At 45.6% G+C, this 22,357-nt stretch overlaps 1 protein-coding gene across 1 annotated transcript in view; it reads left to right on the forward strand.

The window, feature by feature from the left end:
- LOC140204035 (uncharacterized) overlaps positions 1-22,109 on the forward strand; it is a 60,027-nt gene extending 37,918 nt beyond the window's left edge. The window contains exon 5 of the mRNA XM_072270285.1: positions 17,177-22,109. Coding sequence (XP_072126386.1) covers positions 17,177-17,778 — 602 coding nt within the window. The 3' untranslated portion in view covers positions 17,779-22,109. The remainder of the gene's footprint in view (positions 1-17,176) is intronic.
- The last annotated feature ends 248 nt before the right edge of the window (positions 22,110-22,357 follow it).

A 22,357-nucleotide genomic window follows, 5' to 3' on the forward strand; every position in this document is an offset into this window, starting at 1 on the left:
ACTCCTTAAAGTGCCTCCTGATGTCTGCTTTCTTACTTTGTTACAAGGCCATTTGATCCACGATGCTGTGCTGACCCTTTTAACCTACTCTGAGATCAATCGAATTCTTTCCACCTTGAGAGGCTCCCATTTCTCTGCTATCCACGTGCCTATCTAGGAGTTTCTTAAATGATCCTAATGTATCAGCTTCTACCACCTCTGGCATGCACCACCATGCTCAGTGAGAAAAGGAACACTTCCCTCAGCTATTTTTCCCCTGGAGCACAGTGTGTTGAAGCGTCACCTTCCAGATGTTCATAAACTCACGAAAGGCATAGAAAGGCATCCGTTAGTCTTGCGAGACCATGGATCTGCGCCTGGAAAGTCTTCACTCTCCAGGGCGCAGGCCTGGACTAGGTTGTATGGAAGACCAGCAGTTGCCCATGCTGCAAGTCTCCCCTCTCCACGACACCAATGTTGTCCAAGGGAGGGGCATTAGGACCCATACAGCTTGGCACCAGTGTCGTCGCAGAGCAATGTGTGGTTAAGTTCCTTGCTCAAGGACACAACACGTTCCCTCGGCTGGGGCTCGAACTCACGACCTTCAGGTAGCTAGTCGAATGCCTTAACCACTTGGCCACGTGCCCACTGAAAGGCATAGATACCGTGAATAACTGCAGCCATTTTGCACGATAGGGGAATGTAGGACTAGAGAACATTAGTTCCAGCTGAGATGGGGGAGGACTTAAAGAGCACATGAGGTTCATGTTTTTCACACACAATGTGGTGCCTATATGGCACAGATTGCCAGAATGTGAGTGGGTTGAGGCAGGTAGAATTACAGTATCTAAAACACTTATGGACAGGAAAGTTTAGAAGAATTGGATGAGTTCGGTCTGGACTATCTGGGCCAAAGAACTTGTTTATATGCCTTCTACCTCAGACTCTTAACTGCCACCTCTCGACATGGCCCACTGGGTGGGCACTCAGGATAAGGAGGTGCTTCACCCTGATGAAACACCCCTGACTGCCTCAGCCTGACACATCAAGACAGTTGCAGGCCAGATGCCCCCTCAGTGCTCAGGTTCTGTGTTTTACCCACTGCCCCCCCCCCCCACTGTGGTGTGGGGACATTCATAAATCAGGACCACTCTCACCCCCCCCCCCCCTGCAATGGGATGGTCACAGATCAGGATCACAGGGTGTATGTGTACACACACACTCACTCACACTCTTTCCTGATCCCGTATTTGCCCATTCACTTCCCTGCTGTGGGTGGCTGTAATCACACATTAGGGCCACTCTCTCAACTTCCTGCAGTGGGGTGAGAATGTGAAAGTTGCAGTCAGGTAAGGTTAGCTTGGGGCAGTTGTAGCCAGCCCAGAATCTGAAGTAAGATCGACTTGTTTACTGTAGATGTGGTAGGTGAGAATGACTGTGGTACAGTAATGTATAAATAACTGAGAGGAATACAGCTTCCCTTTACACAGTAGGGGGTGCCAGAGATAGGAAGAAAGGAAAGATGTGAAATACACCCAGCAACTCAAAAGCAATTGCTTCTGCAAAAAATTTCACTGTAAACTTTGGTTCAAACATTAACTGTTGGTAATTGGTAATTTTTGTTTTGAACAGTGTAGATACAGTTTATATATTGCTATTCTTTATGATTGACTTTCTTTGATTCACGTCAACAAACATGGAATTGGGATGGTGGACATGGTGCAGTAAGAAAAATGGGATGTATACAAGGGGTATTTTTTTATTATTTGCAGTCAGTCTGGCCCTCAGACCAATACAAATTTGATAAAGCTTTCTGCCTTCTCCACCATCAGCACCACAGTGACACTGTTTATTTTAAGTAATTATTTCTTAAGAACTTGCGCAATTTTAATTCTACCCATTGTAAAATGCCACATGATGTATCTAAGTCCTCGTGTAATTTTTCTTTGTGGCTTTTCCTTCCAATTTGATACAAGGAAAATTTTTAGTGGAAATGCAGTGTGTGCATCTCAAACAGCGATTAAGGTGGCTCAGCTACCTTCTATACTGTTCCGCTCTAGTAGCCGAACTTTTTGCCTTAACAAAATCTGCATCCTTGCAAGTGGTGTAGTTGTAAATAATTAAACCGACTCTTCCTTAGGAGAAACACGTGACAATGGATAATTATGGAAATTAAGGGGCACAAGTACGTCTCATCATTATGGGTAATGATATAAATTATCTGCTACAATTCGTGTTGTTAATTATTGTTGAAGTAACCATCATGACCAATAATAAAATAATCAAAATAACTGGGCCCAGACTCTTACAACTAAAACATTTTTTATTTTCTTGTGCACAAGAACACCATGTCAACCACAATATTCTGATGTCTGAACAAAAACTGCCATTTCTGTACAAAATTGGCTCATCAGTTACAGACACTGCTTTTAGTTGTATATGTTTCTGATACTGAGAATTTCTTTAGTGGAAAATCCTCCTGGAAAAGTGATGCCGGCACCTCAAATAGCAGCAGAGGTGGTACCGCTCCCTTCGCTTCTGTTCTGCTGGAGCAGCTGAACCTTTTTACCTGAACAAAAGCCTGCATCCTTGCTGCTGGCGTTGCTGTAAATAATTGCACTGAATCTCATTATGCTTTCGAAAAAGCACATGACAATGGACACTGAAAGGAAACTTTCTAAGTTTTGGGTTTCTCAGCTCTTCGGAACTTGAATAAAACACAGTGATCTATGAATCTTTTCCTGCTTTTTAATTACTTCAATTGTTTTTCATACCAACAGGAAGAATGAAATAACATGGGAAGGAAAGATCTGAATCCTTTTTGATTCTTGTTATGGCCACGTGGTATTCCAGTGTGTTAAGGCTGCCATTACTGAGCCAAATTCATTTGATGAACTAGTACAATTCCAGCGTGATGCATCAGACTATGGACTAAAACACACTATGTGCTGGATGATGGGTGTAATCAAAAAAGAGAGATTCCCGATTATAGCAAGTAAAATAACTATGACTTGCCAAAACATACTGTTGGCATCTGTAGCTGCTGGATGCTCCCCCTAGAAGTCTTTTCTGCATCTCCAGATGGACTTTACGCAGTTACCTAAATGTATGGTTCATGTATGGAATATGCACTTGTTATTTGTTTATTATCTCCATGGGTAAAAGCTTTCATCCAACTCAGAGAAATAATGCAACTGTTGCTTTTTTCTTATTATGAGAATTTTTATCTAGGTTTGGGATTCCAGAGAAATTCTCAGGAAATAACGGTCCTCACTTTCCAGGGAAAGTTATACAGGAGTTGACAAAAACTTTGGAGTGTAAGTATCTTCATGTGCCCTTACCACTCTCAATCTTACAAGGTGGCTGAACAGGGTCTTAAAATGCATCCTAGCTAAAATGCACGGTAAGAACATAATAGGAGCAGGAGTCGGCCATCTGGCCCGTCGAACCTGCTCCACCACTCAATAAGATCATGGCTGATCTGACCATGGACTCATCTCCATATACCTACCTTTTCCCCATAACCTTTAATTCTCCTACTATGTAAAAATCTATCCAACCTTGTCTTAAATATATTTACTGAGGTAGCCTCCGCTGCTTCAGGATTGAGCTAAGGTGTCCAGAGCTGTTTCTACTGGCCCTCCTGACAATGCGCTATGCTCCAAACCATGCAACAGTCCTATCTCCACATGAGATAGTATTGGGATGCCCATGAGCGCACCAGTTGCTCCTCCCTATTTAATTAAACAAATGGCTATCCATACTATGAGTGAAAGCATGTTGCAGTATTGTATAGCACTAAAACAAGTTCTTTAAGGTTCCCAGCAACAACTACTTGAAGCCGAGAAGATGGTGCTGGCTGCAGAGGTGTCAAATCTACCAGAAGGGAGATGGGGTATGCTAGTGAGAACCTACCAATGAAAGAACAGCCTGGCGCCCCTGCTGGGAAGGTCCATTCCATGTGCTATTTACCTATACTGCTTTAAAGTTGGAAGGAAAGCCAACGTGGAATCACGCCACATGCTGTTAAGGCAGTGGTGCCCCCTGATCTGGAAATAGGTGGTCAGAATGACATTGATAATATCAGCTGACAGACTGAACTCTTTATCTTTGCTTTTTGCCACCTTGAGTAATCACTATGCATTATGTTTTGAATAATCTGGACATTTATTTTCTGCTTAAATACACTATCTCAGGAAACTAATACTTCTACCACTTTTCTTCGCCTTTGTTATGAATATGTGCCATGTACTAACCAGTCGTTCCACTGGGTGTGCTATAGAGAGTTCCTATACATTTGGAAGGCGAGATGCCAATATGGTCTATACCCCTGAATCATACTGTTTGATTCTGTGCTTTACTCATTTAACAAAACTAGACCTATACAGTAGCAGAGGACTTGTACAATACAACTTTTTTTCAGGAGAGTATCGAATTACAACAATTACATAATACCGCAAACAACAGGAATTTTGCAGATGCTGGAAATTCAAGCAACACACATCAAAGTTGCTGGTGAACGCAGCAGGCCAGGCAGCATCTCTAGGAAGAGGTGCAGTCGACGTTTCAGGCCGAGACCCTTCGTCAGGACTAACTGAAGGAAGAGTTAGTAAGAGATTTGAGAGGGGGAGGGGGAGATCCAAAATGGTAGGTGAAGACAGGAGGGGGAGGGATGGAGCCAAGAGCTGGACAGGTGATTGGCAAAGGGGATTTGAGAGGATCATGGGACAGGAGGTCCAGGGAGAAAGGCAAGGGGGGGGGAACCCAGAGGATGGGCAAGGGGTATAGTCAGAGGGACAGAGGGAGAAAAAGGAGAGAGAGAGAAAGAATGTGTGTATAAAAATAAATAACGGATGGGGTACGAGGGGGAGGTGGGGCATTAGTGGAAGTTAGAGAAGTCAATGTTCATGCCATCAGGTTGGAGGCTACCCAGATGGAATATAAGGTGTTCCTCCAACCTGAGTGTGGCTTCATCTTTACAGTAGAGGAGGCCGTGGATAGACATGTCAGAATGGGAATGGGATGTGGAATTAAAATGTGTGGCCACTGGGAGATCCTGCTTTCTCTGGCGGACAGAGCGTAGGTGTTTAGTGAAACGATCTCCCAGTCTGCGTCGGGCCTCACCAATATATAGAAGGCCACATCGGGAGCACCGGACGCAGTATATCACCCCAGCCGACTCACAGGTGAAGTGTCGCCTCACCTGGAAGGACTGTCTGGGGCCCTGAATGGTGGTAAGGGAGGAAGTGTAAGGGCATGTGTAGCACTTGTTCCGCTTACATAATCCCCTTGATTTGAAGCTGCTTCTTGGAGATGGGGTGAAGTATGTTCCTGTAAACATCAAGGGATGAGATGAGACTTGGGTAGCAGTACGTGCAGTATCTATACAACTGGTGACTCTCTGAATCTTGTTAATGGTACTTACTGTGTAAGTAGCTGCCAGTCCAATCACTGGCTGCAAAAAAATACCCTTTAAAAATGGGATATTTTGCCTAACCCGAATGCACAGTTGTTATCTTGCCTACGTAGTACCATAGATGTACCACCTGCTGACTCTCTCTGAGGAGCTGCTATCAAATGAGACGTGGTGTACAAGGTGACACGGTGCCACATATGAGGCTGCTTAGCAAGATAAGAGCCCATGGAATTACAGGGAAGTTACTAGCATGGGTGGAGCAGTGGCTGATCGGCAGAAAACAGAGAGTGGGGATAAAGGGATTTTATTCTGGCTGGCTGCTGGTTAGCAGTGGAGTTCCACGGGGTCAGTGTTGAGAATGCTGCTTTTTATGATGTATGTCAATGATGTGGACTATGGGATTAATGGATTTGTGGCTAAATTTGTCGATGATACAAAGCTAATGTCAAGGAAACAGAGAGCCTACAGAGAGATGTAGGTAGATTGTTTAGGGGAATGGGCAAAGAAGTGGCAAATGAAATACAATGTTGGAAAGTGTATGGTCATGTACTTTGGTGGAAGAAGTAAATGGGCAGACTATTATTTAGATGGGAAGAAAATTCAAAACGCAGAGATGCAAAGGGACTTGGGAGTCCTTGTGCAGGATACCCTAAAGATTAACCTCCAGGTTGAGTCGGCGGTGAAGAAGGGGAATGCAATGTTGGCATTCATTTTAGAGGTACAGAATATAAGAGCCGGGATGTGATGATGAGGCTCTATAAAGTACTCATGAGACCATACCTGGAGTATTGTGTGCAGTTTTGGGCTCCTTATTTTAGAAAGGATGTACTGACATTGGAGAGGGTTCGGAGAAGATTCACAAGAATGATTCCAGGAATGGAAGGGTTACTCTATGAGGAACGTCTGGCAGCTCTTGGGCTGTATTCTCTGGAGTTCAGGAGAATGAGGGGGGATCTCAAAGAAACATTCCAAATGTAAAAATGTGAATGTGACGATAGGGGAGGGCATGAACCAACATGTCAAAATAGGAATTAGAATTGGAACACTGGAAAATCTTGCTTGCTGTGGATGGAGAGAAGGTGCTCGACTGGATATTCCCCCAATTTATGTTGTGTCTCACCACTGTACAGCAGGCAGCACTGTGAACACCAGCTACAGTAGATAACCCCAATAGACTTGCAAGGGAAGTTGCCTCACCTGGAAGGACTGCTTATGGCCTCAATACCTCCTTGTGTAGTTCGATCTTTGATCTCCTCCAGTCAGTTCAGGTTGGCAACAACATCTCCTCTACTGTATCCATCACCACAGGTGCACCACAAGGCTGTGTGCTTAACTCCCTGATCATCTTGCTTGCACTTATGACTGTGTGGCTGAGCACAGCTCCAATGCCATATTCAAGCTTGCTGATGACACCACTGCCATAGGGGGTGACAATGTAGCATACAGGAAGGATATTGAAAATCTGGCTGAGTGATGACATAACAGCAAGACCAAGGAGCTGATTATTGACTTCAGGACGAGGAAACCAGAGGTCCATGAGCCAGTCCTCATTGGAAGGTCAGAGCTGGAGAGGGTCAACAACTTTAAACTCCGCGCTGTTATTATTTCAGAGGAGCTGTCCTGGGCCCAGCATGTAAGTGCAATTATGAAGGAAGCACAGCAGCACCCCTGCTTCCATTGGAGTTTGTGAAGATTCAGCATGACATCTAAAACTTTGACAAACTTCTATTGATGTTTGTGGTGGAGAATATATTCACTGGCTGCATCACAGCCTGTGATGGAAACACCAATGCCTTTGAATGCAAAATCTTACAAGAGGTTTAATGCTGAAGCAACCTAGCTAACAGAGCTCTTAACGGGCATCTTTAATAACTCTGAACCAGTTCACTGTCCCTGCAGGGTTCAAGGCAGCCACAATAGTTCTCTGCCCAAGAGAGCATCGGTAACGGGCCTAAATGATTACCACCTAGTGGCACTGACTTCAACAAAAATGAAGTGTTTTCAGTGGCTGGTAATGGATCATATAAAATCCTACCTTCCAGATTCATTGGACTCTTTCCAGTAAACCTACCACTCAAACGTATCCACTGATGATACTATAGCCTCAGCTCTCCGGTCCCACCTTGCAAACGATAGCTCATATGCCAAGATGTTGTTCATTGACTTCATCTCAGCATTTAACACGATCATCCCTCAGAGGGTAGTGGGTAAACTGTCCTTGTTGGGATTCAACGCCCCTCTCTGTAATTGGACCTTGGACTTCTTGACAGGAAGACCCCAGTCAGTCTGAGTTTGTAGCAACATCTCAAACTCCATCACACTGAGCACTGGTGCCTCTCATGGTTGAGTGGCTAATGCATTGCTGTTCACGCTGCTGACTCGCATCAGTGTTGCTGACTCGGTTCAAACTGTATCATCAAGTTCGCCAATGATACTGCAGTGTTTGGTGTCATCGACGACAATGATTAGTCGGCATATATAAAGAGAGAGAGGGGTTTCTGAAATGGTAGAAAAACAACAACCTGTCTCAATGTGGACAAGACAAAAGAGATGATTGTGGACCTTAGGAAGGCACAGATTCACCAGTCTCCATTGTACATCAATGGCTCTGCAATGGAACACCATGTTCCTCAGTGTGAAAAAACAGACGATCTAACCTGGACCTACAACACTTCCTCAGTAGTCAGGAAGGCACAGCAGGCTCTACAATTTCAGAGGAGATTGAAATCATTTTTCTGGAACTTCCTACCAGAGCACATCAAGACTGCCTGTGTGTGGTGTGGAAGCTGCAATGCATCAAACTGCAGGACCCTACAGAGGACAGTAAGAACCACCGAGAGGATCCTCCCTCCTATTTCTGACATTTATTGGGTGCATTGTAGACGAAGGGTCCAAAGCATTATTGAAGATCCCTACCACCCATCCCAGACCCTCTTTGTCACACTACCATCAGGATGGAGGTACACAAGTATGAGGACTAGGACTGCCAGACTGGGTAACAGCTTCTTCCTGCAGACTGAAAAAGTAATGAATACCCTGCCACCACTGAGCTCTCATTACTGGGACAGTGAGCTGTTTACTGCATGCATGAGCAAAAGTACTTTACTAACTTATCTAATATTTTGGTGTATCTGCTATGTGTAATGTATGTTGTGTGGGTCCACTGTGGTCTGGAGAAATGTTATTTGGTGGTATATACACACTGATGTACAGTCAGTGACAATAAAGTTGAACTTGATATATATAGATATGGAGAGATAAATAGTGAAAGAGATTTTTATATATCTATATATACATATAAAGAGATAGATATATATCTTTAATAGATAGATTAAGAGAGAGATTTTTAAGTAGTGTGAATATCTTTTTATTTCCTTTTGCAAGTTATAGTAGATTTTATGTAATGCACTCCACTGCTGCCACAAAATGATAAATTTCACAACTCCGTCAGTGATAGGAAACCTGACCTTGGTTCCAAAATCTGACCTTAAACATAGAAACATAGAAAACCTACAGCACAATACAGGCCCTTTGGCCCACGAAGTTGTGCTGAACATGCCCCTACCTTAGAAATTACCTAGGGTTACCCATGGCCCTCTATTTTTCTAAGCTCCATGTACCTGTCCAAGAGTCTCTTAAAGGAACCTATTGTATCCACCTCCACCACCATCGCTGGCAGCCCATTCCACGCACTCACCACTCTCTGCGTAAAAAAACTTACCCCTGACACCTCCTCTGTACCTACTCCCAAGCTCCTTAAAACTGTGTCCTCTTGTGGCAGTCATTTCAGCCCTGGGAAAAAGCCTCTGACTATCCACACAATCAATGCCTCTCAGCATCTTATACACCTCTACCCATCTCCTTGAACTATTCAGATCTATTTTCTCTCCAGTTACCAATATCCTGTTGGAATTTCTTAGAATTCCTTCACCTTATAGATCAAGAATATGATGCCAGTGAGATGGAAGAAATTTAAGTGAGGACTGAGGGGCAAGTTCTGCCACACAGAGTGAAGGGGGGTCATCTGGAAGCAGGCGCCAGAGGAAGTGGGGGAGGCAGATACAATTACAAGATGTAAATATTACATTTGAATGATCAGTTGAATATAGGCTAATGCATGTAAATATGATGAGCGTAAAGAGCTATGGACGTGTTTGGGAGAGAGAGGGATCCGTTTCTATGCTGTGTAACTCCATGATTCTAACATTCACAGGGTGCACAGTCCAATTCCAGATACTGTGCTCCAGTGCAGCCTCCTGCTCCAGTGATGTCATGATGGATTGTCCTTTCCTCGAGTCCATCCTTCCGGGGAGAGGCTCTTAAGCAGACACGAAAGATCCCCAAATGTGTCAAGCAGAGCTGCAGAACTAATTCCAAGGTCCCAAATAACATTTCCTCCTCAATCAACATTACAGGTCCTTGCATGGTAACGTTGCTGTTCGGGGGGGGGGGGCTTGTGGTAAATACCAGACACAAAATGCTGGAAGAAAACAGGAGGTCAGGCAGCGTCTCTGCAGGGAAGTACAGCGAGACCCTCTCCCACTAACACACCGCCCCCCACCCCCCGTGACCTGCTAGCTTATACTCATTGCAATTCCTCCACCTCATTCTGATTTCTGCACCCTGCCTTTCCAGGCCTATTGAAGGCTCTTCGACATGCTGATTTCCTCCACGTTTTGTGGGTGTTGCTCAAGATCTCCAGCATCTGCAGAATCTCCCGTAACTCTGAATTTGTTGCTAAATATGTTTCTCCGGAGTTACGATCGCAGACCTCAACCACAGCGACAGGCGCTGCGCGAACCTGACTTTGGATTGGCCAGATCCCCAGAGCCTGACGTCAGACGTCACGTCACCGACAGTGGGCGGAGGGTTGGAGCCGGGAGCCGAGCGGCGGGGTGCGGGGCCGCGATGCCGAGGAGCGGTTCCCGACGGGGGAGAGAGACGGTACGGGCGCCACAAGCGTCGCGGTGAGGATAAACCCTCCCCAGCCCCGTCCCTGACCAACCTCCCCGAGCTGCCGCCGGCCTAAAATGTACACGGCAGCGCTTGTGTATCGGTGGTGTGGAGCGGTCACTCGCGCCCGTGTAATTGCGGCCATTGACTCCACAGCGCCTGGTGCACCGGCAGATGATTTGGGAGCCGGTGGGGTGACTTCCGGACCCTGCCGAGCTCTCCACACCCAACTGTGGGCATGCAGCGGAACTCAGACCCGATAAATAGGAACTCCAGTAAATAAAGAAACAAATCTCTGATCTCGCTGCCGATGGTAACAGATGATGCGAGAACAATTGCCTTTTAACTTTGGTAGATAAATTGACCTCTGTAAATTACCCGAGCGCGTAGGTAAGGAATAAGTATGACTGTGTGGAGAATGGAACAACCAGTTTTGATTTAGTGTTTGTGATTGGTGTGTATTTGGGTAAAGGGGCTTTTTCTGTGTTGTATCTGATGACGGCACATGATTGACAATGTTTTAAATGTTTGTTGGCGTTGTGAGGAGAAAAGGGTGAATATAGTGTGTTTGCACTCGCAGAAGGACTGCCACGGTAAGTTATAAAACAATATTAGGGCGAAACGGTTGTGTATCATTTATCGTAAGGTCATTACTGCGCCAGTGAACAGGGTTCAATTCCCGCCGCTGTCTGTAAAGAGTTTGTGTTCTCCCTGTGACCATGTGGGTTTCCTCCCGGTGCAGTTTAGTCAATTAATTGGTGACCTGGGTCTCACTGGGCTTTTTGGTCTGGAAGGAGTGAAAACGATGGGTTGACGATGTTATGCTGGTGTGAACTGAGGAATGCCCAATAGAAATGGATCGTGCTGCAGTTACACCCAGTGGCCATTTTATTAGCCTCCTCCTGTACCGGGTAAACTGAGCAGTGAGTCTACGTTCACCCTCTCCAGCTGCTGTGGCCCATCGTTTTCAGATGTGTCCACGGTCAGGGATACACTTCTGCACACCACTGTTGTACCAAGTGGTTATTTGAGTTGGTGTCTCATTCCTGTTGGCTTGAACCAGTCTGGCCACTCACCCCTCCCATTTACAAGGTGTTTTTGCCCACAGAACTGCTGCACAATGAATATTCTTTTGTTTTTTGCACCCTTGTCTGTAACCTCTCGAGACTGCTGTGCATGAAAATCCCAGGGGATCAAGAGTTTCTGAGATATTCAAACCTCCCTGCCAGACACAAATATTCCACATCAAAGCCACTTAGATCACGTTTCTTCCCCTTTCTGACCTTTGGTATGAACAATAACTGAACTACAACTCTTGACCATGTCTGTATGTTTTTATGTATTGAGGTGCTGCCACATGATTGCTGATTAGATGTTTGCATTAATGAGCAGGTGTACTTATTAATGTAGCCACTCAGTGTATCGAGGCCCTGGGGAGATGGTTTCTGGAATATTGCAAATGAGCGTGATCTCCATCCCAGCCTGCGGTAAGAGTCTGCCCCAGACGGCCCTCGAGGTTGAGTCCATGAGTACATTTAAGGGAAAGATCAATGGATGTTAAGGTACCTGGAATGCGCTGCCGGGGAAGTGATGGGAAGCAGATACAAGTGGAACGTTTAGACAGATGTGTGAAAGGCAGGGAATGGGGTCGGATGGATCCTGTGCAAGGGGACAGGATTAGTTTGGATCGGCATCACGGTCAGCACAGACATGGTGGGTCACAGGGCCTGTTCATCTGCTGTACTGTTCTGCTCTCCATACTGAGGGGCGAAAGAAATGGGGTCAGTGCAGGGAAGATGCAGCGAAGGAAGAGATCGGAGGTAAAGTGATGAATCTCACACTGCTGTCTCTTACATTCTTCTCCCAATCTCGTCTAAAACCAGCCCATCGATTTGAACATCTCTTTTCAGTCTCTGCTCGTTGGGAAATCTCACTGACTGCTCCAGTCGCTCCAGATAATCATGATCCCCGGGACATTACAGTCTCACGGATCCCTCGATGTCCTTCCCAATGGACCAGCAGAGGCCCAGTCGGTGATTTGTAAGGGTTATCAGTATTGACGTGAAATTTGTTGTTTTGTGGCAGCAGTAAATTGCATTCATTCATTAGGGTAACAGAAAGCAGATTCTGTGCATGAGAGTGAGATTCATCAGTGTTATGTTGTCTCCTGGGTGTCAGGGTCCGGGGCATCTCGTATCAGTCCTCAGCACGAAGTGGAAGGGTGAGCAGCCAGAGGCTGTGGTCCCTGTAGGTACCACAACATAGGCTGGGAGGTGGCGAGGTCCTGCAAAGTGAGTGTAAATTTAAAGCACTGCACCTCCAGCGTTATGATGTCTGGAGTGCCACCCATGCCATGTGCTGGTGAGGCCAGAAATCATGCACTTTGACATGTGACAAAGGAGATGGCGCAGGGAGGGAGTGCGTGGGGAACTGCTCATTGATGTCGATGAAATCAGTGGCCCAGTGCCACCCAACTCTGCTATTGGTGACTTCAGGCACATGGGCTTCTGGGTAATTGACCCGATGCAAAATTGCATTTAAAAAGGGCCTGACACTACTTTACGGCTTCCTCACTGCTCTTCTTATTGTAGTCAGGGAAATTTGGTTGGTTGCTATCTGTCTGTCTCGAAGGACAATGGGTGACGATGATCATCACAGGCCTCCGTAGAAGGTATGGAGATCCTGAGACGCTCAGTCATCAAGATCCCCCTTTCGACCTCACCAGTGTAGTCCAAAGGAAAGTTCATGAAGCAATTAGTTTGGCACCAGCTTGGCTGCAGGAACTGCTGGAAGGACGTTCAATGACGTCCAGCCACCTTAGGGGATTTTCTGGATTTGCTGTCTGGGTTTACTCCGGTAGCCTTCGTCTCTCCCGAGGTTGCCCGCAAAGCAGTGGAGCTACTTACCCACAGCTGGGGATCTGGTTCACGAGCACCAGGGCGTGTCCACACGCCAGTGGGCCCGCGTCCTACGTGTGCAGGGGCCAGACCTCCTCCCTGTCCTCCGTAGTTCAGCCTGAGTCCGAAAGATGTTCGATTTCTGTGTGTCACCAGCGAGGAGTCACAACATGGGGCTTGCTTGCTGTTGGAGAGGCTATGTACTGGCAGGGAGAGACTTAAACATTCAGTTCTCCTTTTTACAAGCCAGCAGTGGAGGTTGAAACTGAGAGCGACAAACCCTACCCACTAGACCACCGAACTCATCCTGACACCATCCTAGTTTAAAGGTGGTTACGGAAAAGGATTAGTCTGGTCCTTGAGTTGCGATTCTGGATTGGAGAAAGTGACAGAAAGGCTGTGGGACAGGTTCCTTTTTGGTAAGTGGAAGCCTTCAAAAATGAAAGTTTGAGAGTACAGGGCTTGTTCAGAATGATAGGCAAGAACAACAGGTTTGGGAGCCTTGGTTTTTGAGGGACACTGAGGACCTGGTTAAGAAAAAGAAGGTGCACAGCAGGTATAGGTAGGTCACAGCAAATCAGGTACGTGCAGAGTATAACAATTGCAAAAGAACAGGTAAGTAAGAAATGAACGGGCTAAAGGAAGACAAGGTGAGGGAGAATCCCAACGGCTTCTACAGATATATTAAGAGCAAAAGGATATCAAGGGGCAGAATCAGTCCTCTGGAAGATCACGGTAGTAATGTACACGGGGATCCAAAAGTGACGGGGAGATCTTAAATAGATATTTTGCAACTGTATTCACTTAGGAGACAGAGACCCAGCGAGGGAAAGCAGCGGTGAGATAATGGACCCGATACAGAGCACAGAAAAGGAGATAAATTAGGGTGGATCAATCTCCAGGGCTTGACAAGGTGTTCCCTCAGACCCTGTGGGTGGCGAGTGCAGGAATTACAAGGGCCCTAGCAGAGATATTTAAAACATCCTGAGCCACTGGTGAGGTGCCCGAGGATGTGAGGAGAGCTGACGTTGTTCTGTTTAAGAAAGGTTCCTGGAATCAGCCTTTGAATGAAAGGCCAGTGAGCCTGATGCCAGTAGTGGGAACGTTATTGGAAGGTGTTCTGAGGGACCGGCTACGCAAGTCTTCGGATAGACAGGGACTGATTGGGATAGTCAACATGGCTTTGTGTGTCATAGGTCCTTTCAAACCAATCTTACAGAATTTTGCGAGGAAGTTACCAGGACAATTGATGAAGGCAAGGCAGTGGATGTTGTCTACATGGATTTTGACAAGATCCTGCATGGGAGGTTGGTCAGGAAGGTTCAGTTGCTCAGCATTCAGGATGAGGTAGTGAATTGGATTAGGCATTGACTTTGTGGGAGAAGCCAGAGAGTGGTAGAAGGTGGAGGGTTGTCTCTCTGACCGGAGGCCTGTGACTAGTGGAGTGCCACAGGAATCGGTGCTGGGTCTGTCGCTGTTTGTCATCTGCATCAACAATCTGGATGATAATGTGGTGAACTGAGTCAGCAGATTTGCAGGTGACAGCTTGACTGGGGGAGGAGTGCACAGTGAGGAAGACGATCAAAGCTTGCAGTGGTGTCTGGACCAGGCGAGAAAATAGCAGATGGAACTTAATGCAGATAAGTGTGAGGTGTTGTATTTTGGGAGGACCGTCTAGAGTGGGTCTTCCATGCTGAGCAGGAGGACACTGAGGAATGTGGTAGGACAGTGGGATTTTGGAATACAGATCCATAATTCTTTGAAAGTGGCGTTATAGGGTGATAAGAGCCATAAAGAAAGCTTTTTGCACACAAGTCAATGTATTGAGTGCGTGAGTTGGAATGTTATATTGAAATTTTATAAGATGTTGGTAGAGTTTTAAGGCATTGCTCAGGTTGCTCTAGAATTATTGTGAGCAATTTTGTGCTCTTTATCTGAGAAATGATGTGCTGGCATTGGAGAGAGCCCAGAAGAGTTTCAGAGGAATTATTCGAGGAATGAAAGGGTTCATGTATGAGGAGCGTTTGATTGTTCTGGGCCTGTACTCTCTGGAGGTTAGAAGAATGTGTGGGGATCTTATTGAAACCTATCGAATATTGAAAGGCCGAGATAGGGTGGACGTGGAGAGTACTGCATGTTTGCTATTGTGGGGGAAGTCAAGTACTAGAAGGCACAGACTCAAAATACAGGGACGTCCATTTAGAGGAGAGATAAGGAGGAATTTCATTGGACGTGTTTGGATCAGAAGTTTTGGATACCCCTCCGTTAATAGACCGAGCTCACCGTATTCCTTTCACCAAACGATCGCAGGTTCTAAACCAAGAGTTGTTATTATTTGGTTCCATTATGTTCACATTAAGGATCATCTGATACGAGCTGCCCAAAGAATAGGGATGATCAAGTCTCAAATTTCGTTTGGTTGAAGACTTCAGTCCGGAAGTTTTAAGGGAACAGATGGCTTTTAAACCATTGTCTTCTGAATTTTATCAAAAAGGTTTTAAACCAGCTGTCCTTTACCCAGGTCATCTGAGAATTATCCTTTCCGATAATTCCCACCGTCTCTCTAAATCTCCGATTGAAGCTCAAAAATTTCTTGATGATCTGGATTTGTCTTCTAAGACCTAATTATTCTACTATTTCTTTTTTTCATCTTTGTTCTTATTGGTTTCTTTGTTTTTGGTTAATAACAGATTTACAGATTTGAATCTTTGATAATTGGAGGGCTTATGTTCTTGGATTGTAGTGTAGGTATTTTTCTTATACTCTTAGACTAAAGTTTTTTCTTCTCTTAATGGTTCTGCCCTTTTTTTTCCATTTATTTTCTATCCTTATTTTTATTTTTTCTGTTTTTGAAAGTAATTAAGTAGAAGATTCAGGGTTTAATTTTGTTCTCCTTTTGAAATGTTCGGGGAAGTACTTGTTTTTTCTGGGTCTTTACATCTCAAGATGACGTCTCGGCTTTTTTTCCCCTAAGTTGTTTTTTCACTTTTGTTTTATTGTTTCCGTTTGAAAAGAGTCATTGGGTATACTTAAAGCAGAGGTTGATGGGTTCTTGATTAGTCAGGGCTTCATAGCTTCTGGGAAGAGGGCAGGAGAATACCACTGAGAGGGATAATAAAACAGCCGTGATGGAATGGCAGAGCAGATTCGATGGGCCGAATGTCTAAATGTTACAATTACAGTGTCATAGTCAGAGAGCCACCAACTGAGTCACAGCTGACCCAGGAGATTAAAGTGATCTGTTTGAGTCACTACCCTGTACTTACCGATGATTTTTGTAATTTTTTACAGAATTTTAAAGATGGAAGGATTGTGAATGCTCATCTCAGACAGAATACCACATCAGGTCTACACCCCACTCTGCTCCCCAGCACCTGAATATCATCGGCCTGTGAACGTGGAAGGAGAGATGCTGGTTTGTTTCACTTCAGACCCCAGGCAGTGAGGGCTGTTGCAGGGCACCGACCGTGACACACTGGGGAGTGAGACACTGTCTACAGCGGGGAGGGGAGAAACCACTTCCATGAGGTCAGGAACCAGTTGCAGAGAAGCCATGTAACTGCTCCCAGTCTGTGAAGGAGTGGGCAGTGATCACTCCAATGCAGATTGGGAAAGGAACACCCACTGCAACGAGAGACCATGTGTGTCACGCTGGGGGAGGTGAGCTCACCTGATCTGTGACTGGGAACGTGGTCACCACATCCTTGTTTCTGCACCAGCGAAACATTCCTTCTTTTGACTGAGATAAACTTGATCCATTTCCCTGAGAGTATTCAAACCTTCTTTCCACCGGTTTCCATTTGAGGACAGTAATTAACTCATCCCACTTGGTGACAGGCCAGCGAGTTCTGATCAGGGAGAGGCCAATCTCCTGATGCAACTGACTTCAAGTGACCCGGCGTCCTGATGAACGGCCAGCAAATGCCTGCCGGGGAGAGGCAGTTCTCCTGCTCTCAGTGCGGGAAGGCTCTCAAGAATTCCTTCAACCTGCAGAAGCACCAGCGAGTCCACACCAGGGAGCGGACGTTCACCTGCTCCGAGTGCGGGAAAGGCTTCCCTTGGCTCTCCGGGCTTCTGTTGCACCAGCGGATTCACACTGGGGAGAGGCCGTTCACCTGCTCCAAGTGCGGGAAAGGGTTCACGGAGTCCCATGCGCTTCTCAGGCACCAACAAATTCACACCGGGGAGCGGCCGTTCATCTGCTCCGAGTGTCGGAAAGGGTTCACCAGGCCGTCTGACCTGCTGGTGCACCAACGAATTCACACTGGGGAGAGGCCTTTCATCTGCTCCGAGTGCGGGAAGAGATTCACTCAGGCATCTCTCCTTCTGGTGCACCAGCGAATTCACACCGGGGAGAGGCCGTTCATCTGCTCCGAGTGTGGGAAGAGCTTCACACGGTCATGTCACCTTCTGAGGCACCAACGAATTCACACCGGGGAGAGACCATTCACCTGCCCAGAGTGTGGGAAGAAGTTCGCTTCTTCGTCTTACCTCTGCAGACATCGAAAAACACATACTAAAGGGAAAGTCTAAATGTACAGTGTAGGTGGGACATTTAAACACGGCAGCTGCTGAGAGAGCGGTGCGTTCACAAGTGACTGCAGGATCTGATTCTGCAGTTATTGCTGCTGTTGATCGCATCCAGGTTTGGACCCTGGTTACTGGGCACGTTTGGGTTGTTTCCCCTGGAACTGCAGGTACATTTGTATTCTGCATCAATTATAAATAAATCTGTTCTGTGTGAATGAACTGGGCTTGAGGAGGGTGTGAGAGACTTCGAGGGATATGGACAAGCAGAAGGGACAGGCAGGAACACAGCAGATGGAGTCAAGTGTGGGGAACTGGGAGGTCATGAACTTCAGTGGGAAACTCCCGATGCTAAAGGGATCACGGGATGTCGGACAGCAGGAAAATGGTGTTTGGTCACCATTAGCCATGACTTTGGTAACCAGTGGGGCCAAATTACCTTTACCTGTGGTAGGGTGGTCCCACAAAGCAGGGAGCACAACCCACTGAGTGTCCAGCAGCGTCCGTGGAGGCAGAAGGTGTGAGTGGTTGGTCTGGTCTTGTGACGCCAGGTCCCGACCCGGATCTTCAACCTGTCCCTGTTGGAGTGTTTTTTGAGTTTAGCAAATGGCTTTGACCACCAAACTTCGGTCTGAGTGTAAATTGTGGATTTAATTTGGAGTGTAGCTCTGAACAATGTGTTCCCGAAAGTCATGAATCCCAAACCAGACAATGCTGACTGAAATTAATTTGGATGTCTGGGGTGTGGGTGCGAAGTCTGCGTGCAGTTTCAAAGAAAGCATTGTCTGTACGTTGTAAATCTGGAATTGTCCTTGGATGTTTTGCACATAAAATATCAAGCCCCATGTTGGGCCAATCAGACCTTTTGCCCAAAAGCGTCTGCAGATGGTGCCTGCTGTACCTTGTTTTGTCGAATACAGAAGCTCCTTCACCTCTATCAGTACTTTTCTTAGGTGACTTCATTCACACAACATTTAATGTCAGAAGTGGAACACCTTGGCGCGACCCATCATCTGGCCAAGTGATTTTAGTAGTCTAAGTGGGTGGAAATTTTTAAAAATTAGCACTCACACTTGGATCTGTTTGGGTCAGTGGTACATGGGAACGCGAGATCATGAACAGAGAGAGCTGAGCTGGTATAGGTATAAAAACTATTTGTGTGTGTGTGTGTTTCTGATTGTGTAAGGGACAGGACTTTGGGTGTTAATTCGGTGAGATGGAGCCACCAGCTGCGAAGGGTTGGGTTCGGGACGCCAGTGGAGGCGTGTGTACTCATTCCGCGTGGCATTTTATCATAGCCATTTTGCAAGTGTAATGCAAAGGAATATAGGAGGCCCTCATGAGTTCGGTTGCTCAAAAGTGGCAGATTGCGGAGTACGTACTCTGCGGATTTAGGTGTGTACTGTTTAACTGGTACCTGTCATTTATATTTTGCGTCGTGTGGAGTTATTCCAGGGAGAGGTTTTACCCAGATATATCAGTCAGGATAGTACCCATTGAGGTGAGGGAACACCAGGCCAAGAACTCTGATGCTCCACTCCAGCCCTTGACTCTGATTATGGCCGTTAATGAGCCTCTCCCCCCTGGGGAGAAACAGAGCATGGTGTCAGAGTTGCCCTCACTTAAAGTTGCACGTGGGAATTTGGAATTCTGGCACAAGCTCAAGGAAATGGTTAAAATTCAACACTTACAACATGCTGGAGGAACTCAGCAGGTCAAGCAGCATCCGTGGAAATGATCAGTCAAGGTTCTGGCCCGAAACATTGACTGATCATTGCCGACCTGCTGAGTTCCTCCAGCGTGTTGTGAGTGTTGCTTTGACCCCAGCATCTGCAGATTATTTTGTGTTTAATGGTTAAAATTCACCAGATACACCCCAAAGATATACATGTGTTTGGTAAAAGCGAAGTGCCGGAGGCATATGTGGGACAATGGCGTAGGCGGTGCGAGATGGTACATGGGCAACTTGTGGGAAAGCCAGCAATGAAGAAAGATTCTTCTTTTCAAAGGAAAGTGAGGTAGCAATTGTTGGGGAGGGGAGGGAGTGAGAGTAACTGTGGAATGATAATGGCAGTGATTCAAAGAGCTTATGAGACAGCCATAGATTATGCAGAACATAAATATCGGGTGTATGAGGAGTATTCAGGGTTGGATAATCCGGGGAGGGATGACCCAGTCTTCCTGAAAATGATGAAGGAAGGCTTGAGCTCAGCCCACCAGGAAGTTCTAGATTTAGACACCGGTGGGCTTGACCTACTCTGCGATAGTTTCACGGGCCGGTGAGATGGACCAAAGAAAGTGCAAGAGAAATCATCAAGTGCAGAGAGTGGGTGCAGCTGCTGTGATATCACAGAGGGTTTGCTTTTTGGTGCCAACAATCAGGGAGGGCATCTAGCAAATGATTGTCGGATCAGGAAAACAGTAAAGGAATTGGGATGGTGGACACAGTAGCGGGTAACAAAACATGGGGATGTCCGCAAGGAGTATTTTATTTTGTTTGCAGAATGTCAGGCCACTGGGCTTGAAGATGCCCTCGGCCCAAGGCAAATTTGATAATACTTTCTGCCTTCTCCACCACCAGCGCCATGGACTATGCAGTTTATTGTAAATATTTCATTCCTGAATTGTTCTTAGGAACTTGTATGATTTAAAATCTGCTCACTGTACAATGCCACATGGTGTATGTCGGTCCACATATAACTTTTCTTTGTGGCTTTTCCTTCCAATCTGATGCTGGGAGATTTTTTAGTTTCAAGTCCAATTGGAGATGCAGTGTGTGCACCTCAAGTAGCGACTGAGGCAGCACAGCTACCTTCCCTCCTGTTCCGCTCAAGTAGCCGAACTTTTAGCAAAGCCTGCATCCTTGCAGCCGGTGCTGCTGTAAATAATTACACCGGCTCTCGTTTTGCCTTAGGAGTAGCTCTTGACGATGGATAATTAGGCAAACTGCGTGGGCAGTAGTATGTGTCATTATGGGTAATGATGGAAATTACCTGCTACAGTTGTTGTTCTGAATTATCCATCATGACCGATAATAAAATAATCCACTCTGACTCCTCATTTTTTTCCTCCAGTCCTGCTGAAGGGTCTCTGTCAGAAACGTCGACTGTACACTTCCATAGATACTGCCTGGGCTACTGAGTTCCTCTGGAATTTTGTATGTATTACTTGGTTTTCAAGTAGCTGCAGATTTTCTCTTGTAATAAAATAATCAAAATAACTGGACCCAGAACACACCGACTCAAACATCCCTTTTATTTTACCTGTGCACAAGAACACCATGTCAACCACAATCTTCTGATTTCTGAACGCAAACAGCCATTTTTGTACAAAATTGGCTTATCAGTTACAGATAATGATTGTTTTTAGTTGTATATGTTTGAATTCCTTACAAGATGAAATGCCATTCACAATACAGGTGTTAAATTTAATTGAAACTTCAAGCAGGCAGTCGATGTTTTGATTTTGTCACGATGGGAATAAAGAACCAGCAGAGATGGAAAACACTTTGGAGTCCAGTATCGCTATAAACTAATAATATTTATTAGTAACTACGCAATACAGTAATATAAATGTAAATAAATCAAACAGGTTAGCAATGATTATATATATAAGTAAGTACATCAGTAAGTGTGGAAATATATGTATGAAAAACCAAGCTTCTTTAAGTCTAGGGGTAAAAAGATAGTCTTACGATGATAAATAAAGTTCAGTTCAATTCATGGTAATGAGTTGAGTAGTGATGGGGAGAGAGAGAGAGAGGGAGAGATTTGAGTCTTCAGGTGAGCTGACGCTGTTGATCTTCTTGTTGTCCTTTGAAATCCTTTAAAAGTCACCGACTGTGACTTTAACAAAGGGGACCGGTTTTCTGTGGTTGAACTATCCCCCAGGCAAGGGTGGACACATGGACAACTCCCCACCAGTCAACCCTTTTCCTCTTTCCACTGCAAGAGCAACGGATCGATCCTCCAGAACCCACTTTTCCTGCAGGCACAACAATGCTTATTCAGTGTCCAGAACATGTGTCTGAGGTCTATCATCTGATCTATTTTATCTTCCCGTGCTGAGCATCAACTGTCATTCAAATAATCCCTCCTTCCTCTCTCTCTGAAGAAATGCACAAGCAGGCAAAAGTCCTTGAAGAAGTATCAACAACCTGCTGAAAATCATAACATCAGTTGTCCATTTAATAATGCCTTCAGTCACCATAACAACTTATGAGCTGCTCGGTGCTGTCTCCAACTCAGTAGAAATCCAAAGTTAGTTCCAGTGCCTTAAAGTGACAGTCAAACAGTTAGTCTTCATCTCGCTCTCTTTTACAAACAACATGTCTGTTAAATAACTCTCTCTCTCTTTTCAAAAGCACAGTTCATAGGGGAATTCAGGATCCCGTCACAAAGTTAATTTTGGGCAATAGAGCCTTAGTTGTTTGGTGTGTTTCCCATCCTTCTGTTATCTCATCTGTTTCTGGAACCCTTTAATGTGTAAAGGGAAACTATGTTTTAGGAAGACATGGCTGGAAAAGTCTCACGATAGAGGCCTCACTGATTTAGCTTGAGTACACATTATATCATCTGTAGTAAGC

The sequence above is a fragment of the Mobula birostris genome, chromosome 10, assembly GCF_030028105.1.
Source record: "Mobula birostris isolate sMobBir1 chromosome 10, sMobBir1.hap1, whole genome shotgun sequence".
NCBI lineage: Eukaryota > Metazoa > Chordata > Chondrichthyes > Myliobatiformes > Myliobatidae > Mobula > Mobula birostris.